Source organism: Gossypium hirsutum, chromosome A01 (genome assembly GCF_007990345.1).
Source record: "Gossypium hirsutum isolate 1008001.06 chromosome A01, Gossypium_hirsutum_v2.1, whole genome shotgun sequence".
Taxonomy (NCBI): domain Eukaryota; kingdom Viridiplantae; phylum Streptophyta; class Magnoliopsida; order Malvales; family Malvaceae; genus Gossypium; species Gossypium hirsutum.
In genome coordinates, this window is record NC_053424.1 from 3,537,603 (window position 1) to 3,557,289 (window position 19,687).

At 31.7% G+C, this 19,687-nt stretch overlaps 2 protein-coding genes across 2 annotated transcripts; both read right to left on the minus strand.

Moving 5' to 3' along the window:
• Positions 1–13,258: 13,258 nt before the first annotated feature.
• Positions 13,259–14,250, minus strand: LOC107932682 (CASP-like protein F16). Its single transcript, NM_001327351.2, has 2 exons — positions 13,876–14,250; positions 13,259–13,794 (listed from the first exon to the last, which is right to left on the minus strand). Exons 1-2 carry the CDS (start codon positions 14,224–14,226, stop codon positions 13,522–13,524), a joined length of 624 nt encoding a protein of 207 aa, NP_001314280.1. The 5' UTR covers positions 14,227–14,250; the 3' UTR covers positions 13,259–13,521.
• Positions 14,251–17,478: 3,228 nt separating this feature from the next.
• Positions 17,479–18,541, minus strand: LOC107932688 (ATP synthase subunit delta, chloroplastic). The gene has a single exon (XM_016864745.2). The coding sequence runs from the start codon at positions 18,305–18,307 to the stop codon at positions 17,585–17,587; it is 723 nt and encodes a 240-aa protein (XP_016720234.1). The 5' UTR covers positions 18,308–18,541; the 3' UTR covers positions 17,479–17,584.
• Positions 18,542–19,687: the final 1,146 nt, after the last annotated feature.

Below are 19,687 nucleotides of genomic sequence, written 5' to 3' on the forward strand. Positions count from 1 at the left end.
TCAAAGTCAGTAATCCTTCGATCTTTAGAACACTACCTACATGATAGAGATTAAATCGTTCTAATACCACTCAAACTCCAAGTTTAGATGGCTTCTGTCGAAACTATTTTTTTGAAAATGGGGGTCGACTTGGTGTGAAAGCAAAAATTAAAACAGGAGTCGCCACTGATCTTTATTAGGTGTGATCGGATCACCTTTGTTTTAATAAAACAATTTTAGTTTACTAAAACGGCATTTTTGGTCTACGAAATTCAAGAGAATAAGTTCGGGAGTCGGTTAAATGCGAGGAAAGATTAGCACCCTCGACACGCCCAAAGATTGGTACTGAATTGATTAGTTAATGTCTTAATGTCGAAAGTTGAAAATCCGGAATGGATTTTAAAATACAATCTTATTAACATCAATTTTTTTTAAAATGCTTGAATTAGCTCAAAACAATTACTAAAGATTTCCTTATCTCGAGATATCGGAGTATCACATCCCGTAAGTTAGGACACAATACCATGAATTCCCGAGCACAAGGTCGTCTTTAATTTTAATTAGAATTCCGTGTATTTTAAAACTCAAAAGGATATTTAGCTATTTAGAATCAACGAGAGAACCGAAACCCCGTAAATTAGGGCACAATTCTTCGATGTTCCAAAATGCGAAACATTGCCTTATTTTAAAATTTTTATTTTTGAATAGTAGCGAATACGGCATTTAAATGACGTATGCTATTTGTTTGGAATAAAAAATCAAGCGATCCAAGTCGGGCAAGGATGTTGGGTTAAGGTATGATATGATTTAAACTAGATAAAACAAAAATATAACATAGAGTATAGAATAACAACACAAATACAATATTATACAAGCAAATGGCAATAACGAAAATACGAATAAACTAATTATACCACACACAATGGCAATAATCACATAACATATGTCACTTAAATACTAATCATTAATAATCAAAGACAAATGAATTAAAAATATTATAACGCAAACTAAAATGACTAAAACGTAAAACAAATTTTAAGATGATAAGAAATGAATTTAAAATAAATAATGAAAAAAGAAATTTAATCAACAATGTACAAAATAATTTAAAAATAAAAATATGTATAAGAAATTTTAGAATAGGTAATATAGGCGAAAGTTTGAAATAAACAATATATGGGAAAAGTTTAAAATGAAGGATATGTAAAATAATTTAAGATAAGTAATATATGAATGAGTTTAAAATAAATGTTATGTAAAAAGAAACTTAAAATAAATAATATACAAGACATCTAAAAATAACTAGTATATATGTAAAAAGGATATAACGATTTGAAATTGATAATATATATAAAATTTTAAAGTAAATGATAAAACAATTTAAGATGAGAAATGCATAAAGAATTTATTTAAAAGTAAATAAATAATGTAAAAGAATTTTAAAATCTATATTACACAGAGCAAATTAAAAAATGATTCATATAAGTAATTTTTAAAATAGATAATATATATAAATAAAAGTGTAAAATAAATAATATGGAATAAGTAGAATGGGTTTAAAATAAGGTATATAAAATAATTTTAAAATAAATAATATATAAGTTAATTTAAAAGTAATAAATAAGAAGTTTAAAATATATAATACGTAAAAGAATTAAAAATAGACAATATAAATATATTTTATAGTAGTAACAGTTCAAAGGTAATACAAAGAGAGTTACTTGAAATACATAATATACAATAACTTAAAATATAAAATAATTCGGAATAAAAATATAACAAAACGATTTTTAAAAAGCTTGAAATAAACTATATGTATACATATATAATAGGTAAGGAATAAAAAATAAATAATACATATAAAATAGATTAAAGTAACATATATACATAAAGCAAGTTAAAATAAATAATAAGAATTTGAATAAACAGTACAATAAAATAAGTTAGAATAGGTGTAAATAAATAACATATAAAATATTTGAAATAACATATAAATGAAACATTTAAAAAAAGGGTTAATAAATGAATTAAATAGATTTAGGACATGGCTAAAAATGAATTAAAATTCGGGGTATAAAAGTATAAATACTGGAAAGTTAATTAGGGATCAAAACGAAAACCAAACAGGATCTGAGGGCTAAATTTAAAAAAACAAAAGAAGACAGAGAATAGGGCCTGATTGAATGGGGGTTGCGAAGGAGAATGACCCATCACATAAATATCCCTTTTAGGGAGAAAGCACAAACCCCCCATTACACCAAACGGCGCCGTTTCATCATCATCATTTAAACCAAAACCTCTTTTTTTTATTTCATTTCCAGCCCTTTTTCTAAAAAAAAACAGAGAGCAACCTCTCCTCTCCCTCCCTCTCCCTTTCTCTTTTAGCCATTTGTTTGGCCAACCAAAGGAGGCACCGTCCCACTGCCACACCGCCACCGAACACGGTGGCCGACAACAAGCAACAGTGGGTTTTTTTAAACCCCGTTTCAAAGCGGGTTCAATGGCCTTGCCCATTTGACCCGAAGAGAATCGAAAATAGGGACCCTCACCCCCCGCGTTCCTATCCGACACCGGAGGTAGGACCTCCGACAATGAAATCGCCGGTTTCAGGTAAGGTTTTTTTTCCTTTCTCTTGCTCTTCTTTATGCCTTAAAGATCGACTCGTAAAAAAGAAAATATAAAAGTAAAAAGAGACAGAAAAATAAAAGAAAAAAAATTAAAATTAACACCTTTTTTTTACTTCTATTCTGCTTTTTGGATCTCAGTGTCCGTAAAAAAAATACAAGACTAATGTTTGAAACTTTATAACCGAATACAAGATCCGTTTTTGTCCCTATTCATTTTGTTTTCTCTATTTTTTTTGTCTTTTTCTTCGTTGTTTCTTCTTGCTTGCGTGTTCCTCTTGCTTTGCAAGTGTCAGAGGAGCGTGGAAGAGCGGTGGTTGGCGTCGGCGCGCGTGGGAGGAGCGGCGGCTGAAAAGAAGGCTAGGTTTTTTGTTTGCTGAAAATGTTTAAGATAGTGGGCTAGGATTTGGGCTAGGGTTTCATTTTGGGTTTTAAATTTTGGGCTGGTGTGGGTTTTGTAAATGGACATTTATTATTTGGACTTTATTATTTATATTTTTTTTGTTTATTTGTCTGGGCCAAAACTGGCTACTACAGCTTCAATGATGAGTCATTAAAGAAAGCACTCCTAAGGTACAAAGGTGAGGACTCTAATCTAGTGCATATTAAAGGTTGTAATCAATCACTTGTTGTATAAGTTGCTAAGATTGTTTATTATCTTTCTAGGAAAGGCTTCGTAGACATATCGTGTGTTTTTTTTTATTTTTCTACCTTATTCTTCACTCGTGCCTAAAGCACTGCTTTTGGTACTACTCAAGTTTGCTTGCAAATATAGAGATTGTTCTTTCACACCTTACCTAAGACATTGGATTAGATGAATTACTCGATCAAGGAGGGTTCTTTCGTAGAAGGGCTCGCTCAACTAAAGGCATGCACACACCTGTCACATAGGCCATCTCAAGGTCATGTTAAGATTCGCTTAAGAGTTGTTCCCTTACGAGAACTCACCCACACAAAGGATCATTTGACTAAAGGCACGCACACTCTTGCCATGTGGGCCGTCAGAAGGAAAAGTCAAGGGTCCATTTAGGAGCTACTCCCATCATCTTACTTTTATACCTAATCACATTCAAGTAGAGCACTTCACCACTCTACCATAGTAGGACACTTGTTTAGAAGGACCCATGCTTGACCCCTTTTTTATATAAGGCTCCTCCTTTCTTTTAAAAGGATCAAACTCTATTCAATCACCGAAACTATCCTTAAATATCACCTGTAACATCCTAATTTTTGGGTTTTTCGTGATTCTCAAGATTTTGGTAAAGTTTTTAAAATTTGGTATTTGGTTGTGAAATTCATAATTGGAGTATGTAATTGGGCTTATGGAAGGCCCATGTGATGGCCAAAACTTAGTAGAATTTTTGAATTTTGGACTTAAGGAGTTACGGGCTTTGGATAGGTGGCCTTATTAAAAGGTGTGGGTAAAATGTAACACAAAAGAGCCCCTGGCAATGTGACTAAGTGACGCCACTAAGGAGCTAAAAAGGTGGCGTGTAAGTGGTTGGGGGAAAGCCAGGGTTTGATTCACAATGATGGCAAATGTGATGTTATTTTTATGCCTTGAGCATGCAGAAGTTGAAGCCGAATGGAACTCTGTTGGAGAGAGTTTGAATCAGTTGAATGCTTGAATTAAAAAGTGATAAGGGGAGAGATTTTAGGGATTTGAAGGAGGGATTAAAGTTGGCCGAATAGAGGGGATTAGGGAGGAGAAATCGGCTTGGAGATTTTGAGGGTAGCATTTCGGCATTAGGCTATAGCTGTGCTGATTTTCCTCTGTTGGAACACCATAGAGCCATTCTTTTCTTCTTCTTTTTTTCTTCTCTAACCGGAACTATCAACCTTTCCATTCATCTTTCTTTCTTTTCTTCTCCAAAACCAGCCTACTATTCCTTTCTTCCCATCTACTACTCTCTTTCTCATCATCACTTTTGCCGAAAAGCCACAAAAGCTTAAACCTGTGAAGCTTGGTTGTGCCGATTTCTTGTTGACCAGCAACCTTCTTTTTCTTCACTTTTTGGTGGCTAATTCCTTCATCTGCTAATTTTTAAACGGTACAAAAAAGAAAGACTGTGGTAAGTATTCATACTCCAATCAATTCAGTGGTATAACTGTTGACAAAAGTCGAAACCCCCTATAGTTTAGGGAGGTTGTCGATTTGAGATATAGGCTTTATTGGGCTTCTTCATTTGATTTTTATGGTTTGTATAGTGGAATAGATAACTTTGGAGGAGCAGCAAGGCTTGGAGTGTCAGTGTTGGATAAGCTTGAATCATATCGTTAGACCCTGTGAAGGTAAGTGAACTATGGCCATTAGGAGTTCTTTGGCCGATTTTGGTAAGGTAAGATTTGGGTTGATTAGCATGAACTGTAGACTAAGAATGGTGGTGAATAATTGTAGGTTTCCGTGGGAGACTTCGTTGGTGAACGTCACAAAACAGGTGTGTAACGAACCCTCTTTCGTAGTTTAACTCGATATATGCTGAAAAGTCGAAATGTCGAAAATTCTGGCATTTCGAGGACTCGTGAGCATGCGAAAGCTCATAGGTTAGCTAGATACGCTAAGTTTGATGATTGGGATCGTTGGAACAGGTAAGGGCACGATTTGCTGCATCACGGTAAGTTGGACTTCGAGGGGCTAAAATCGGGCCCAATGGGCTTTCGGGCCCATTTGGGTAAGTTGGTAGAAAATGGAATCCAGATAAATTGCACATTAAGACAGTTAATACCGTTATGGAATATAGGCTAAATGGGCCTAGATGACTAAATCAACCATGCAGGGCCTATTAGGGGTTTTTGGCCCAATGACTCGGTTTTGCTAGAATGGGCTAGAGTCGCTGATTAAACACTTGAAATTGTTGATAATTGATAATGAGCATGGAAAACCCTAATAATTGGTAGAGAAATGAAATTACCCTTATAATGTGAAAACAACCTTTTTTGCCCCTAGGTGAAAATGACCATTATACCCCTAGGGTTATGTTATAATTAAGATGCATGTGATACTGCTTTTGTACATGATATGCCATGATATGCACATGATATGCCATGATATATTCACATATGCATGGGTTGGGTTTTATATGAACGGAGGAAGTGCTAAAAGGGCTTTGCCCCAGTTTACCGAAAAGGGCTTTGCCCCAGTTATTAAAAGAGGCTAGGCCTCCAGTTATATGATAAAGCAGCTATGCTGCCAGTGGAGAGTTTGGTTGGGTGGGTTGAGTTATTCCCCACATGGAGAGCTTGGTTGGTACGGGTGGAGAGTAGCGGTTGGTGGGTTGAGTAGTCTCCCCAAACGGGCTTGCATACATCCATTAATATTGCATGTGATATTGCAATGGGCCTATGGGCCATACCGATTACAGTAAAGGCTTTGGCCCAGTGATATGATTTATGAAAAAACTTTGGCCCAGTAACCGTTAAACGAAAGGCTTCGGCCCAGTATATATTGAAACTGAACTTGGGCTTAGGCCCAGTATGCTGATATTGGTTGGGCTCTAAAAAGGGCTTGTTGCACACTGAGTCTCCAAACTCACCACCCTTCTTTAACCTTGCAGGTGGGCCTTGATGTGGGGACTTGGAGCCGGAGGGGATTCAGCGTGGCCACGGTGATTGCTCTTGGACTTTACAATAAGTAACTGGTTTCCTTTAGTTTATCTTAAATACTATTTATTTTTGGGTTGTAATAAGGCCATTTTAACTATTTTTTTCTGGGATTATTTTATTTTTAATAACTCTAAATATTTCTGATAATAATTCAAATAGGCTAGACTTAGGGCGCGTTTACAGAATGATATTCGTTTTCAAAATAGCGCAACGACACGATTAACCGGTTTATCAAAGATATCTACTCAAATGAATTTCAACTCGTTTATCAAAGTGTGGCAATGGTTGTGAGCATGGCTAGGATTGGATCCAATCGAGAGCCTGGTACTTAAGCAGCCCTCATGGCTCACCTCCTCTGTTTCGGATACCTACCTGGTGCACAGCTTCCATTTACTTTGTTAACTTTGCAAAAGACGGTCTTTTAAAACTCTAATACGAGTCATGGGTTTTTAAAACTTCAATGTGACACGCTGGATTCGGTCATAACGTCTGGGCCGGGTGTGGGGTGTTACATCACCAAACTCTTCAAACCCTCCATCTAGCTGTACTAGCAGCTCGTGACACTAAATCACACACAACTCCACCAAATTTCATATTAACAAATCCAAACATGATAAGGTTCGAGCTTCAAATTTTCTAGGATCTTCAAATTGCCACAAGTCAGTAAATATGATATGTAATTAAACATAGAATAGCTAGAATTAAACTTGTTTTTATTCTCGAATCTCATTGCCAAATGCATAAGAATCAGATAAATTAATCAAAAGAAAAAAGGTAAATTTGTATTTTACAATCAGGCAAGTCCTTTAAAAATTGAAAAGAAAATTATACATATTAATACAATGGGATCAATTTTCCATTTGCCTTTTTCAATCAAAGTTAGGCCAAAACAATTAGAAAATTAAAAAGAAATGGAATATTTTCCAGTAGCAACTACCAGTTGAGTTTTGAAGATTTTGGTTCTAAAGATAGTCAAAGTTCCTTTTGACAAAGGGATCTCCTTTTCTTTTTTTCTTTTTACTTTTTTTACTTGCCATTTTTGTTTGACTTGCTTATGCAAACATTATAAAAAAAATCAACAAAATGGATTTTTCAACAATAAATTCACGACTGATTTATTTAAAAGAAATTCGATTTCATCTCATCAAAATATTATATTAATATTTATATATTTTTTATAAATATATTTAAATTTAAATTTTATTATTTAAATAATAGTTCAAGCTATATTGAATAATTATCAAGATCTCAAATCAAGGCTATATAAATATTAACAACGGATTCAGTAATAACTCAATTGACATAATTATTATTATAGCAATGAAAATATATAACGTGTATTCAAATATGCTTAAGTATATTTTTCCTTTGATTTAAAAATCAGAGAAAAATTACAAGCAGAGTATAAAAAATATATTTGTAGAATTTGAGCAACTTTCAAAAAAAAACAATAAATTCCAATTAGAATTATTTATGGGTCAGATAGGTTCGAGTTCTAACAAAATTTTAGGCTTGACCCAAAAAAATGGACCTAAATTTTTGCCTAAGCCCGACCCGCCTGTATTTATCTTTTTACTTTTTTATTTTTTATATAAAAAATTTAAATATATATAATGCACTAAATACACTAAAAATATTAAAAAAAATGTATCCCAATAAATTTAAAATAAATTAAAAAATTATTTATATTTAAATAACACTAAGATAAGTGCAACTTAACAAGTGAATACCTCTAAAATAATAGCAAAATTAACAATAAAACAAGTGTTATACAATATTCAAACATTAACAACAAAATAGTAACAATATAATAGTAAAAATATAGCAAAAAATGGCAAAAAGTGGGAAAACAGCAGCAAAACATGAAAAAAAAATAATTGGAATTTTTTATTGTAAATTCGAGTCAGGCGGCCAGGTCCAAGCCAAAAAATATTACCCAAGGCCTGGTCCATTTTATAAACGAGCCTTATCTTTTGCCCAGGCCCATTTTTGGCCTTATATTTTTGCCTAAATCCTCCTATTTTTTGAACGGATTGAATGACCCGATCCATGAGCAACTCTAGAATCCCTATAGATTAATTTGATTAAGGTTTGAAAAAATAATAAAGTGTACAATATTAATACATTTTGTCCAATTGAGCTCGTTTAATTAGCTAATAAAACTCATTTACTGAGCTCTAAAGCTAGAAGCTTGCTTTGCTACCTTTCCAAAACCTTGGTTGGCCCATCCAACAACCAAATGTTGTTGTCAATTTAGAATTAAGTTAATTGCATAGACATTCCTAACCTATAATTTTCATTTTAAATTCTTTTTTAAATTTAAAACCTTCTAATTACATTTAAATATACTAATCAAGTCGTTTCATTATTAAAACAATTGATTTAACGACACATCAAATTTTATATAACTAAATTTAAAATGAAAAATAAAGTAATAATTTAAAAAAAACTAAAACTAAAATGAAATTGAATATAAAAACAATAAAGCTTTTATAAAAATTTCAATAAAGTCAAATCTAATATTTTTAAAACATCTATTTTTACAATATTAATTTTTTAAAATTTAAAAAATTAGGATAAAGTAGATACAATTTGTCACTCAACTATTAGCCTGTTATTGTTTTATTCCCTGTACTACAAAAATTTTATTTTAGTCACCCTCTGTTAAATTATTAACAAAAACAATGGCATGACCCTTTTTTAATTAGTATAATTGCATATGTAGTCTTCAATACTTATATATTCTATCAATTTAATTCTAAAAATTTTAATTTTTTTCCTTTACATTTTTTATTTTGTTTTATCACTTTTAGGGTAGGACCAACCCAAATTTAAATGTTTGGGCTGGTTTATGGAGGATTTGGGCTAAAAAGGGAGGTTTTTTTGTTGGGCTAGGAATTTTTAACCCAAAATAAATAAAAATTGATTTTTTTAAATTGTTCATCGGATTTGCAGTTAACAGTTCAATTCGATTTTCGGTTCAAATAAATTTTATCTTATTTCGAGCTGGTGCTCTACTTAATTTTTCAATTCCATCAATTAATTTAGTTTCGAAAATATTTATTTTTGGATTATGTTCTTATAAATTTATATTTATAATGAAAAGGTTTTGCTCTTCAATTGTGAATTCGAAAAGAATAAATTTTGAATATCGAAAATGAAGGAAGAAAAAAATAGAACCTTTTAACAACTAGAAATTCCATGAACTTTAAGGAAGATGATTAAGGAAAGAAGAACTAGACAATCAATGTCATGTGACAATATAGGATTGATTCACCTGACATGTCAAGTGATATTAGATTTTAGCTGAGTTTTATATTAGAGTAATATATCATATTAAAATATAGGTTTAAAGAATGTAAAGAACCACAAATTTAAAAAAATAATAATAATAATTAAAAAATATTTTTTAAATTTAATTGGGTCCTTAAACTTTCAAAATGTGTCAAAAAGGCCATTTGACTGTTAAAGTTAATAGCCTCTAATTTTTTTAATTAAAGCCATTGCATGTAATTTTTTTTACAATTTTTTATAATTTTTAAATATTTTGTATTAAATTTAATAATTTTTTAAAATTTTATTGATTTTTATTTTTTATAATTTTTTTTGCCGCATGTCATGCTGTGGCTATGACACGAAGTGGTTTTAACTGAAAAAAATAAGAGCAATTACATTTTGACAGTTCAAGTACCCAATTGAGTACAAAAAAATCATATTACTTTATTTGAAAAAATTTTGAGGACCTTTTACACTTTAAGCCTAAAATATAAAATTATGTTTAAATACGAAAAGCAATATTAAGGTAGATTATTTTTACTTTGACCACTCTTCTTTTTTTTTTGTTAATTTGATCTTTACTGTTAAAAAGATTAATGAAACAAATATTTTTACTAATAAATTGTAATGGAATGCTAAGTTGGAATTTCCTTTTCTCTTTTTTTCCTCCCACAAACCCTAGTAGCCGTCTTTATTATTCTCATCATCAAATTCAAGTGACCTTTCCCGACCTAGCCGCCATCCAACTCGGCTTGTATAAATTGAGAGAGTTCTCAGCTCCAATTTAAACGACAGATTTGAGGGGTTTCACATTCATTTAAGAAGAAACTATTCGGAGAAGAAAAGAGAAAAGAACATGGGACATATGAAGTATTTTGGTGCGTTTTGTCATCAAAGACTAAGGGCTTTTGGATGGGCGTTTACCCTTATTATGGTGCGTTTATTTTTTTTTATCTCACGATACAGTATCATTATAAAATTTAATTTTATTGTTACTGTCGAAACCATTTTTTAAAAAACGAGGTTGACTTGGTTTTGAAAACAGAAACAAACATAGGAGTCGCCACCAATCTTTTTTGATGAGGTGTGATCGGGTCACCTCGTAAAAGTGGTTATTTTTAATAAATGATTTAATTTATTTAAACAACGATTTTGGTCCGCGAAATTCAGAAAAATGGGTTTGGAAGTCGGTTATGTACGAGGAAGGATTAGCACTCTCGTAACACCCAAAAATTGGTACCTAGTTGATTAATTAGTGTCTTAATATCGAAAATTAAAAACTTGAAAGACTTTAAAAATACGGCCCCTTTTTTTGCAAAAAAAACTCGAACGTTAAAGACCTTCTCGTCTCAAAGTAATAAAATGTCATATCCAGTAAGTTAGGATACGACATCTCGAACTTTTGAGGGTGAGCTTGCCTTTTATTTAAAATCCGTGTATTTTAACCCCTTTTTAAAAGGACATTCGATTATTTAGGGTAAACGGAAAAAATCGAAACCCAGTAAGTTAGGGCACCATCTCTCGCACTTCTAAACACCGAATATTGCCTTTGTTTGTAAAAATCTTATCTTGAAGTAACAAGATGTCACATCCGGTAAGTTAGGGCACAACACCTCGTATCTCCGAGAATAGGCATTTTATTCAAAACTTGTATTGCGATTTAAAAGAATATTCCGCTATTTAGGTTAAATGAGAAAAATCGAAACCTAGTAAGTGAGGGCACGATTTTTCTCGAAGTTCCAAATATGGAATATTGCTTTTATGAAAGAATTATTTTTGTTGGGTAGAGGTTGATATAACATAAATTCGTAATGAAATAAAATAATGAAGAATGACCAAACAAATAAAAATTTTGATATTAACAAGATAAAGATAAACGCGTAATAAGAATTATGAGAACAAAAATGGAGAAATAAAATGAGCAAGCAATGTAAAAGGAAAATAACAGGTTAATTAATTATAATAATAGAAAAAATAATAATAGTTAAAATAATAGTAATAGTAAATATAATGATAATAAATAATAATAATGATAGTCGTAATAATGATAATGGCAATAAATAATAATAGTGAAAAATAATGATAGGAATAATAATGATAATATATAAAATAATAATAATGATAGCAAAAAAAAAAAGAAAATAAAAGATGATAAGGATAATAGCAATAATAATGGTGCTAACGATAATAAATAATAGTAGTAATAAAATAATAATAATAATAATAATAATAATAATAATAATAATAATAATAATAATGCAAATAAGTATTATGTAAAACGTATAAACAAATGTGAAATTTAAGTAATAATAGTAATAATAATAATGGTAGTACAGCAAAAATAACTAAAAGGACTAAATTGAATTTAAAATAGGAGTTCGGGGCAAATTCAGAATAAAAATACAAAGAAAAGGACCAATTTAAGTGCGCGAATAACAAGGGAGGACCAAAATGGGCAATATCCCACTCTCCCAAAACGCACAGCACCAACGGCGACCAAATTGAAGGTCAAAATAAATTACAGGGTAAAATTAAAAATAGTGAAAAACATAATTTCAAAACAATAAAAAGACGAAAGGGCTAAAAGTTAGTCCTTCCTTTAAAAAATGCGCGGATTCTAGGCCAGAGCGGGTCGGATCGGGTCGGGCTAGGGCGAAACGACGTCATTTTGGGGCTTATGGACACCGGCCAAAATGACGTCGTTTTATATGGCCTATATAAGTTAAAAATAAAATAAAATAAAATCATTTGAGTAGCTTCTTAAAAATATATATTTCTTCTTTCTTTGGTTTTCTCTGCAAGTCTCCTAATCCGGCGAGAACCCTGGCCAGGCACCACCGTCCTCCACCGCGCCGACCATCGCCGGCCGCCATGAAGTTCAAAATTTCCCTTTTTTTTAGGTGAATCGGAGAGTTAAGTTCACTCTCTTCCTTTTCATTCTTTTTTATTATTATTCTTCTTGATAAGTTTATTTATAATAGGTTCAAAAAAGAGAAAATAAAAAGGAAAAAAATACCTTAATGCACATTTGAACCCGATTTCTTTAAAGTTTGCTTGCTGTTGGTGTTTCCCTTTTCATATTTAGATGTCTGTTTGAATCAATGCCTTTGTATTATTCATGTCCAGAAAGAATACATTTGATTTATAATGGCTTTTATAGCCATTTATAATACTTTTTAATCTATTTTTTATGCTTACTGTCACTGTTGCTTGTGTGCAGGTGCAATTTGGGGTTATAATGGATGAGGGCTTTGGTCTATTGGGCTTTGAGATTGGGTTTAAAGGTGCAAGATGGACTGTTTATGAATCATCTTATTGGCCCGGATAAATTAGGGGTCTTACAGGTACTACTATATTTATACTAATCACATATAAATATATCGCTCATCTAAATTAACCCTAAGCAGATGATAACAAAGATGGTGGAGAAAAGTGTGACGGGTAAGGGTTTATAAAAAGAACGTAAGAAAAATAAGAAATGAAAGACAAGAGTGAGAAAAAGGGACGAATGACAGTGTTGGCAGGGAACGCCACTCGAATCCGGCAAAATCTACAATAAAAAGAATAACTGCTAGGGTTTGCGGGAGGAAAAGAACACAAGAAGATGAAAGAAGAGATTAAAAGAATAGAAGAAAAAGTTTGAGAAAAAAAATGAGTAACTAATTTAATCAATCTCTTCAACAGCAAGAACTCAATTAATAAAAAAAAAAAATTAATGAAGTAGACGTGAATCGTAAATTACATGGACCAGCATGGTTATTGGGTCAAAAATAGTTGCAGGGACCAACAAAATATAAGCTCCGAGTTTTGCATTTTGTGCTGTCACTTATAAATCTTTTTTCATTTTTGACATTACATGATACCAATGATGCAACCTAAAAGGGATTCTAGTAAGCAGTCTGAAGATTACAAAAGAAGCACCAAAGACAACACCTCTATTTAATCATATAACATAAACACACTGTAAGCAACCTTTTTTATTATTATTACAAGCAGAACATGAAAATATAAGGTAAATTAATTTCAGTAATAACATAAATCAACCATGGAAAACAGTAGCTTCTATGGTCTTACTGGGGTAGTTCACTGGGGCATCAAACTTGGTGAAAAGTCTATAAGAAGAGACCAGTGATAGCACCGCATAACAAATGACTGCAACAAACGTGATCACCACGGCTATTGTGGCTTTATGACAGAAACCAGCAAATGTCCCACAAGCTGCACTCCAAGTGATGGCTGAGTCTCCTTTGTTTGCTAAGTAAAGCACCTCGGTTGAAACAGCAGCAGCTCCCAAGATTACGTATGTTAGAATCTGAAATTACTATGATGTTATTAGCTGGTATAAATGGTTGATGACTTGATGTTAATGAAAAAGGAAGTTTAATTAGGTGACCTGATCGAGTAGGAAGAAAGTCCAAGCTCTAGGCATAGTAGAAGGACTAGGCACAGCTGCTATAATAGCTGAAAGAAGGGAATAGCCTGCACAAATACCATTAGCATGCACCAAGTACCTGAAAGCACCAAGATCTGAGTATGAAACGGAGCCAAAGTCATTGGACTGTGAGTTTTTGAGCATGACAACAAGTGCAGCAACCCCTAAAGCCATAGGCACCAACCGCAGCATGGTCTCGGCAGTTCTCATGCTGGTATTCACTTCTTGGTTTTCATTTCTAGATGACCCCATTAAAGCCATTGGAGACCTTGTAGCAGGAGCAACACCATTACCCTTTTCACTTTTTTCCATTAGCTCTTCCCCTTTTTGGTTCTTGGTGCTGGTTTAAGTGGAAAATTATATGTATAGGGGCAAAGCTTGAATACCATATTAATGGCTGTAGGTAAGGTGGGTGGTGAAAGCAATGAATGGCATTCAAAGCATGGAGGCCACACTTTCCTAAGTGCATTAAATAAAACACACCTTTCTCTTGCTCACATGGTTGGTGTTATTTCATATTAATCTTCTAGCCATGCTTATTATCTTCCCTTTCTCTCCTCCATCACATTTTCATTAATGCATATAAATTTCATTTTTCCCATTCTCCACTCCACTCTCCCCATTCCATTAATGTAAAAATATTATAGAGGTTTTTATGCTAAAAGTTAAATTATATTTTGCCTATTGTAATTATACATTAGGTTAAAGAGTAAATTGATTCATTCTATTAAAAATTTTATCTATTTGTACAGTGTTAAAAATTAACGTGGCTGATAAAATAACCAAACAGTGAGACATAATATGTCATGTGCACCTCATGCTTACAGAAACTAGTTTTGAATAGCAGAAATAGATAAATTTTTTAACAAAATGACTAATTTGCTATCTAATCTAGCATAAAGAGACTAATATTTTTTAATAGAGAAGACAAAATACAATTTAATGTTTAATACAGGACTTCCATAATATTTTTATCATTCTATTAACTCTAATTTTCAAGTCTTTATCAATTGATTGATGAAAGTCTAGAAAAAAAAAATCTTATCTATTCCAAATCTGCATTGACGCCTCTTTTTCTTCTTATTTGGGGCTCTTTAGAACCTCACATATGAATGCGAAGTAATTCTTGTGGATAACTAAATTTGTTCTGATCCTTAACACGATTTGTTCTATTCAAAATTAATGGGTTAATGTTTGATTTATTCATAATGAAACATCATTTGCTGATTAAATCTTAGCTCAATTGATATGAACATTATTGTCAATATAGAAAATATGGGTTCAAATATGCTGAAGCGCATTATCCTCCTATCTATGGATTGGAAAAGGCTATGAATAATTTTAAATAAAATCTATAAAAAAATAATCTAAACCTTAACAAGTTGGCATTTGAACATAAAATATCAAAGTGCTTAAAATATGAAGTTTATTATTTTAACTAAACTCTCATTCATATTTTGTATTTTTTTCACCCAAAATTATTTTTTCACCTACATCTGGGGCAAATCCTAGAGAGTGAGTAGGGACCTTAGCTCTCAAAAATGAAAAATTACAATTCAACTCTCTCATAAAATAGTGAAGTTATATGATATCAGTGGCAGAGCCAAGAGGATTGGCAAGTGCCCCGGTCGTCCTAAAATAATTTTTTTTTCATTTAGGTCTTTTATAATTTATAAAATTTTAAATAAGTAGTGGTAAAATTGCACTTTTCACCCTTCAAAATGATAAAATTTTGATTTAACTCTTTAAAAATTATAAAAAAGATAGACTATTAAAATGATGAAATTATATTTTTTTACTATTATAAAAATATACAATTAAATTCTGACCTCCCAAAAAAAAATTTCTAGCTCCGACATTGATAATAATGCCCACAAAAAAATTATATGTTAATATACGGTAAAATGTACTTTCATCCCAAAAAGCAAAAAAATATATTTATTTATTTGAAAATGATGAAATTATAATTAATACTTAATAAAATTATATTTTAATTTTTCAAAAATTTATAATTTAATTTCACTCCTAAAAAAAATTTAGATTCGACCCTACCTACATGATGAGCGTGCCATAAATCACTTGTTTGTAATAAAAAAAAACTAATGAGTATCCATCAGCTTGAAAGGTTCAATCTTAGGGGGTTTCAATCAAAAATTGACTTCAAGTAGAGTGTTTTTAATGACAAATATTAAAATTCTAACCACTAAAATATTCACATCATGTAATCATTAAAATTTTAATTTTTTTAGAATTTTAATTATGACGTTAATTATAGTAACATTTAAAGAAAAATAAAAAAAAAATTTAACCTCTATATTTTAAATTAAATTTAAATAGAACTATAGGTCAAGATAATGGGTCAAATTATGGGCCAGAAGCAGCCTAACCCAGACCCCATGACATTATTATATTTACCCACAAGCTTCTTCAAGTATTCTAATGTGTAATTGTGACCTTTAATTGTTGGTGGTACAGCTTTCGAGCAATTCTAAACAGGCAAAACTTATACACTGATCCCTTTGTTCTTTTGATTTATCTGTCTCCACAAACCATTATTCTTAAGCTCGAACAATTCAAGATGTCCATCAAGCTAATTTAAATTTAATAATATTATTGTGAGTCGAACTTTTTATTCTTAATATATACTATTGATATTTTATATTATTAAATTACATTATTACTTTTAATATTAACTCTAAATTTAATTACTAAGTTGAGTTTAAGCTTAAATATGTACGAGCTTAATCGAACATGAATTCAAATTTGATATACGAATTTAATCAAGCTCGAATGATTATTTTTCAAATTGAACTTGACCTTAATAATAAATATTTAATCAAACTCGAACTCTATTTTATCAATATTCAAACTCGACTCGAATCAGTTACACTCCAAAAATGTTGTTGTTTGCCTTAGAAATAGAGTTAGGTTTTACAAGCTAAAATTTACCCATTTCCTTGTTCTCCACGGTTAATTTGGTTTCCATTCAAGTACTGTGAATGTCAGCTTTTGCCTGCGCTAAGATATATGTCAAGTTACAGAATCGTCCAGTTACAAAGTGAGTTGTGACTGATGGTATTGACAGATTCCAACAAGACTTTCAAAGGCTTAAGCATACATGGATTGGTTTCCGATACTGATTGAGATTTTGTTCTTCAACATTACTCATCTTTCCATATTTCAATCTGTACTCCATGTCCCAAAAATTACTGAGATGCAGAACTCGAAACAAAATGGTTTCTATAATTCGTCTAGCAACCCAAAATTCCACCAAGAAAATGCTATGCGAACAATCTGACTACTAAATGTTTCTAAATATATAAATCAAACTCACTGATATCTCAAAGTTCCATCACACTCTAGTAAATGAATTGATACCCATGTTTCAGGACTCATTTATGAATGCTTCATACTTCTTGAATGCTTTAAATTCATTAGATTTAGGCTTAGAATCCTTGAATCTGATGCAAGAATTTAGCCCAAAATATCAACTTTCCCCCTAGCCCTTCCTAATGAAATATCCCAAACTACTATCAGTTTCTCCCATATCAAACAATCTCATCATACACAAATTTCATACAATTAACATTAAAAGTATTCATTTCAATTACAATAATAACCAAAAAAGCTTCAAACCCAATTCTTAAAAAAAGAAAAAAGAATTCAAAACTCATACAGCAAGTTGAATATCACCCAAATCAAGCTGAGCAGCAATCTCTTCCAATTGCTTCTTAACACTCATATCAATCAATTTAGACCCTGAACTCCCATACCTGATAGTAAACCCAGCTACCAAACTTGGGTCAATCATAGTTTTAATCCTAACATTCTTAGCACCAGTCAGCTTCTGTACCTGTTTAGCAATCTGTGCCAAATGTTGAGACTCCAATTTCACCACTGAACTCACCACCGCCAGCTCTGTATCCGTCAGCTGATTGTAAACCAACTCGAACTCTTTCACGATTTCTTTGATAAGATCAATCCTCTTGGCATCAACCAGGATGTTCAAAAAATTCGCCGTGTGCGGCTGAAGCTCGGAGGAGCTAACAATCTCATCCAAAACCTGACGTTTTTTGAGGACATCAATGGTGGGGTTGGTGAAGAATTCGAGGACTTGTGGGTCGGAGAAGATTGTCTCGACTTTTTCAACGTCGGAGCTGGTGGCATCAAGGGTGTTGTTGGACTTGGCTACATCGGCTAAAGCGGTGGCGTAGCTGGAAGCGGCGGAGGCTGACATTTTGGCACCGCCATGAAGAGGGCGAGTGGTGGAGAGTTTGAGGGAAGGGAAAGTGGCTGAAAAAGAGAGGTTGAGAGAGGGAAGGGATCTGGGGTGTTGAGAAGATGAAAGAAGCTTGGGTTGAAGAGAGATTGAAGCTTGTTGAAGGGAAGCCATTGATGAAAAGCTTGATGGGTGATGAAAATTTGTGTTGAGAACTGGAAATGAATGAGGAAACTGGAGAAAGAAAAAGTGTTTTGGATTAGTGAAAAAGAAGGGAGGGATGAGTTATCTTGAATTGGAGAAGGAGGGCCACTTATTGGATTGTGGAAGATAACATGGAGACTCCGCAAACATTTAGCAACCTACCAAATTCTTTTTCTTTTCTTTTCTTTTTTTTTTTAATTTTAATTTTTAATTGATAAATATTAAAATATTACTAAATAGAAAAACAATGCCAAAGTAGCAAAAAGAAAAGAAAATGAAAGATGTGGTTGTTCAACTGTAATTGAGTGTCCCTTTTTCCTTTGGGTTTTTATAAAATATCACAAATATTGTCCAATTTTATCAAATATATTCTTAATTGATAAGAAAAATTCATATATTTTGTTTATTGAACATTAATTCGATTGATATTGTTGTTAGAAAGATCCTCCAATTTAAGGGTTTGAATTACAAAAATATAGTTGAATTACAAAAATAATTGAGATTTTTATATAATTATAAATATTTAGGGAAAATGCATTATTTCTTTTGTAAAGAAAGTAATTATATGCTTTATTTAAGTTTCATCTAATGACTCGTTTTGTTACTTATAGAATAATACGAGGAAAAAATTTAGATTTCGAAATAATAAAAAGTTAGTACAACTTTAAATTTGAAAATAAAAATAAAAATTTTTGTATAAATAATATCTCTTCAAAATAACTAGAAAAATGTATCATTTTTAAAAAAAAAATAAATTATATAAATAATAAAATTATCAATTAAATTAATTTATTGTTAACTAGTACATGGCTGAATACATGGCAAATGAAAGCCCAAACGTTGTGCTAAGTGCATCTCAGCCAACTAAAAGGAACAGCACTATGACCACTGAAAAAATAAAAATAAAAAAAGGCACTAGTTTATATAGGCTTATATAAGGCCTTTTTAAGACTATTTTTTGGCTCTAAGTTTCACAAAATCCCACTAAGTCTCCAAAAGCATGAGATGGATAGATAAGTGTAGAGGTATGCATGGGTTGAGTTGGGTTTAGATTGAGTCAGATTTATGTTAAGTTCAACTAAAAATTTAAGCTCGTTTGTTAGGCCTGTGTCTGGCCTAGCCCAAAAAATAGTCTTAAAATTTTACCTAAGCCCGATCCAAATAAAAATGTTAAAATTTGGGTTTGACTTAATCCGCCCATATTACTTTTTATATTATTTTTATATAATTTTAAAATATATATAATAAATCAAAAATACTAAAAACATCAAAATAAGTATTTCCAAACAAATTGAAAATAAATTTTAAAAAATATGTATACTTAAATAACACTAAGATAGATATAACTTA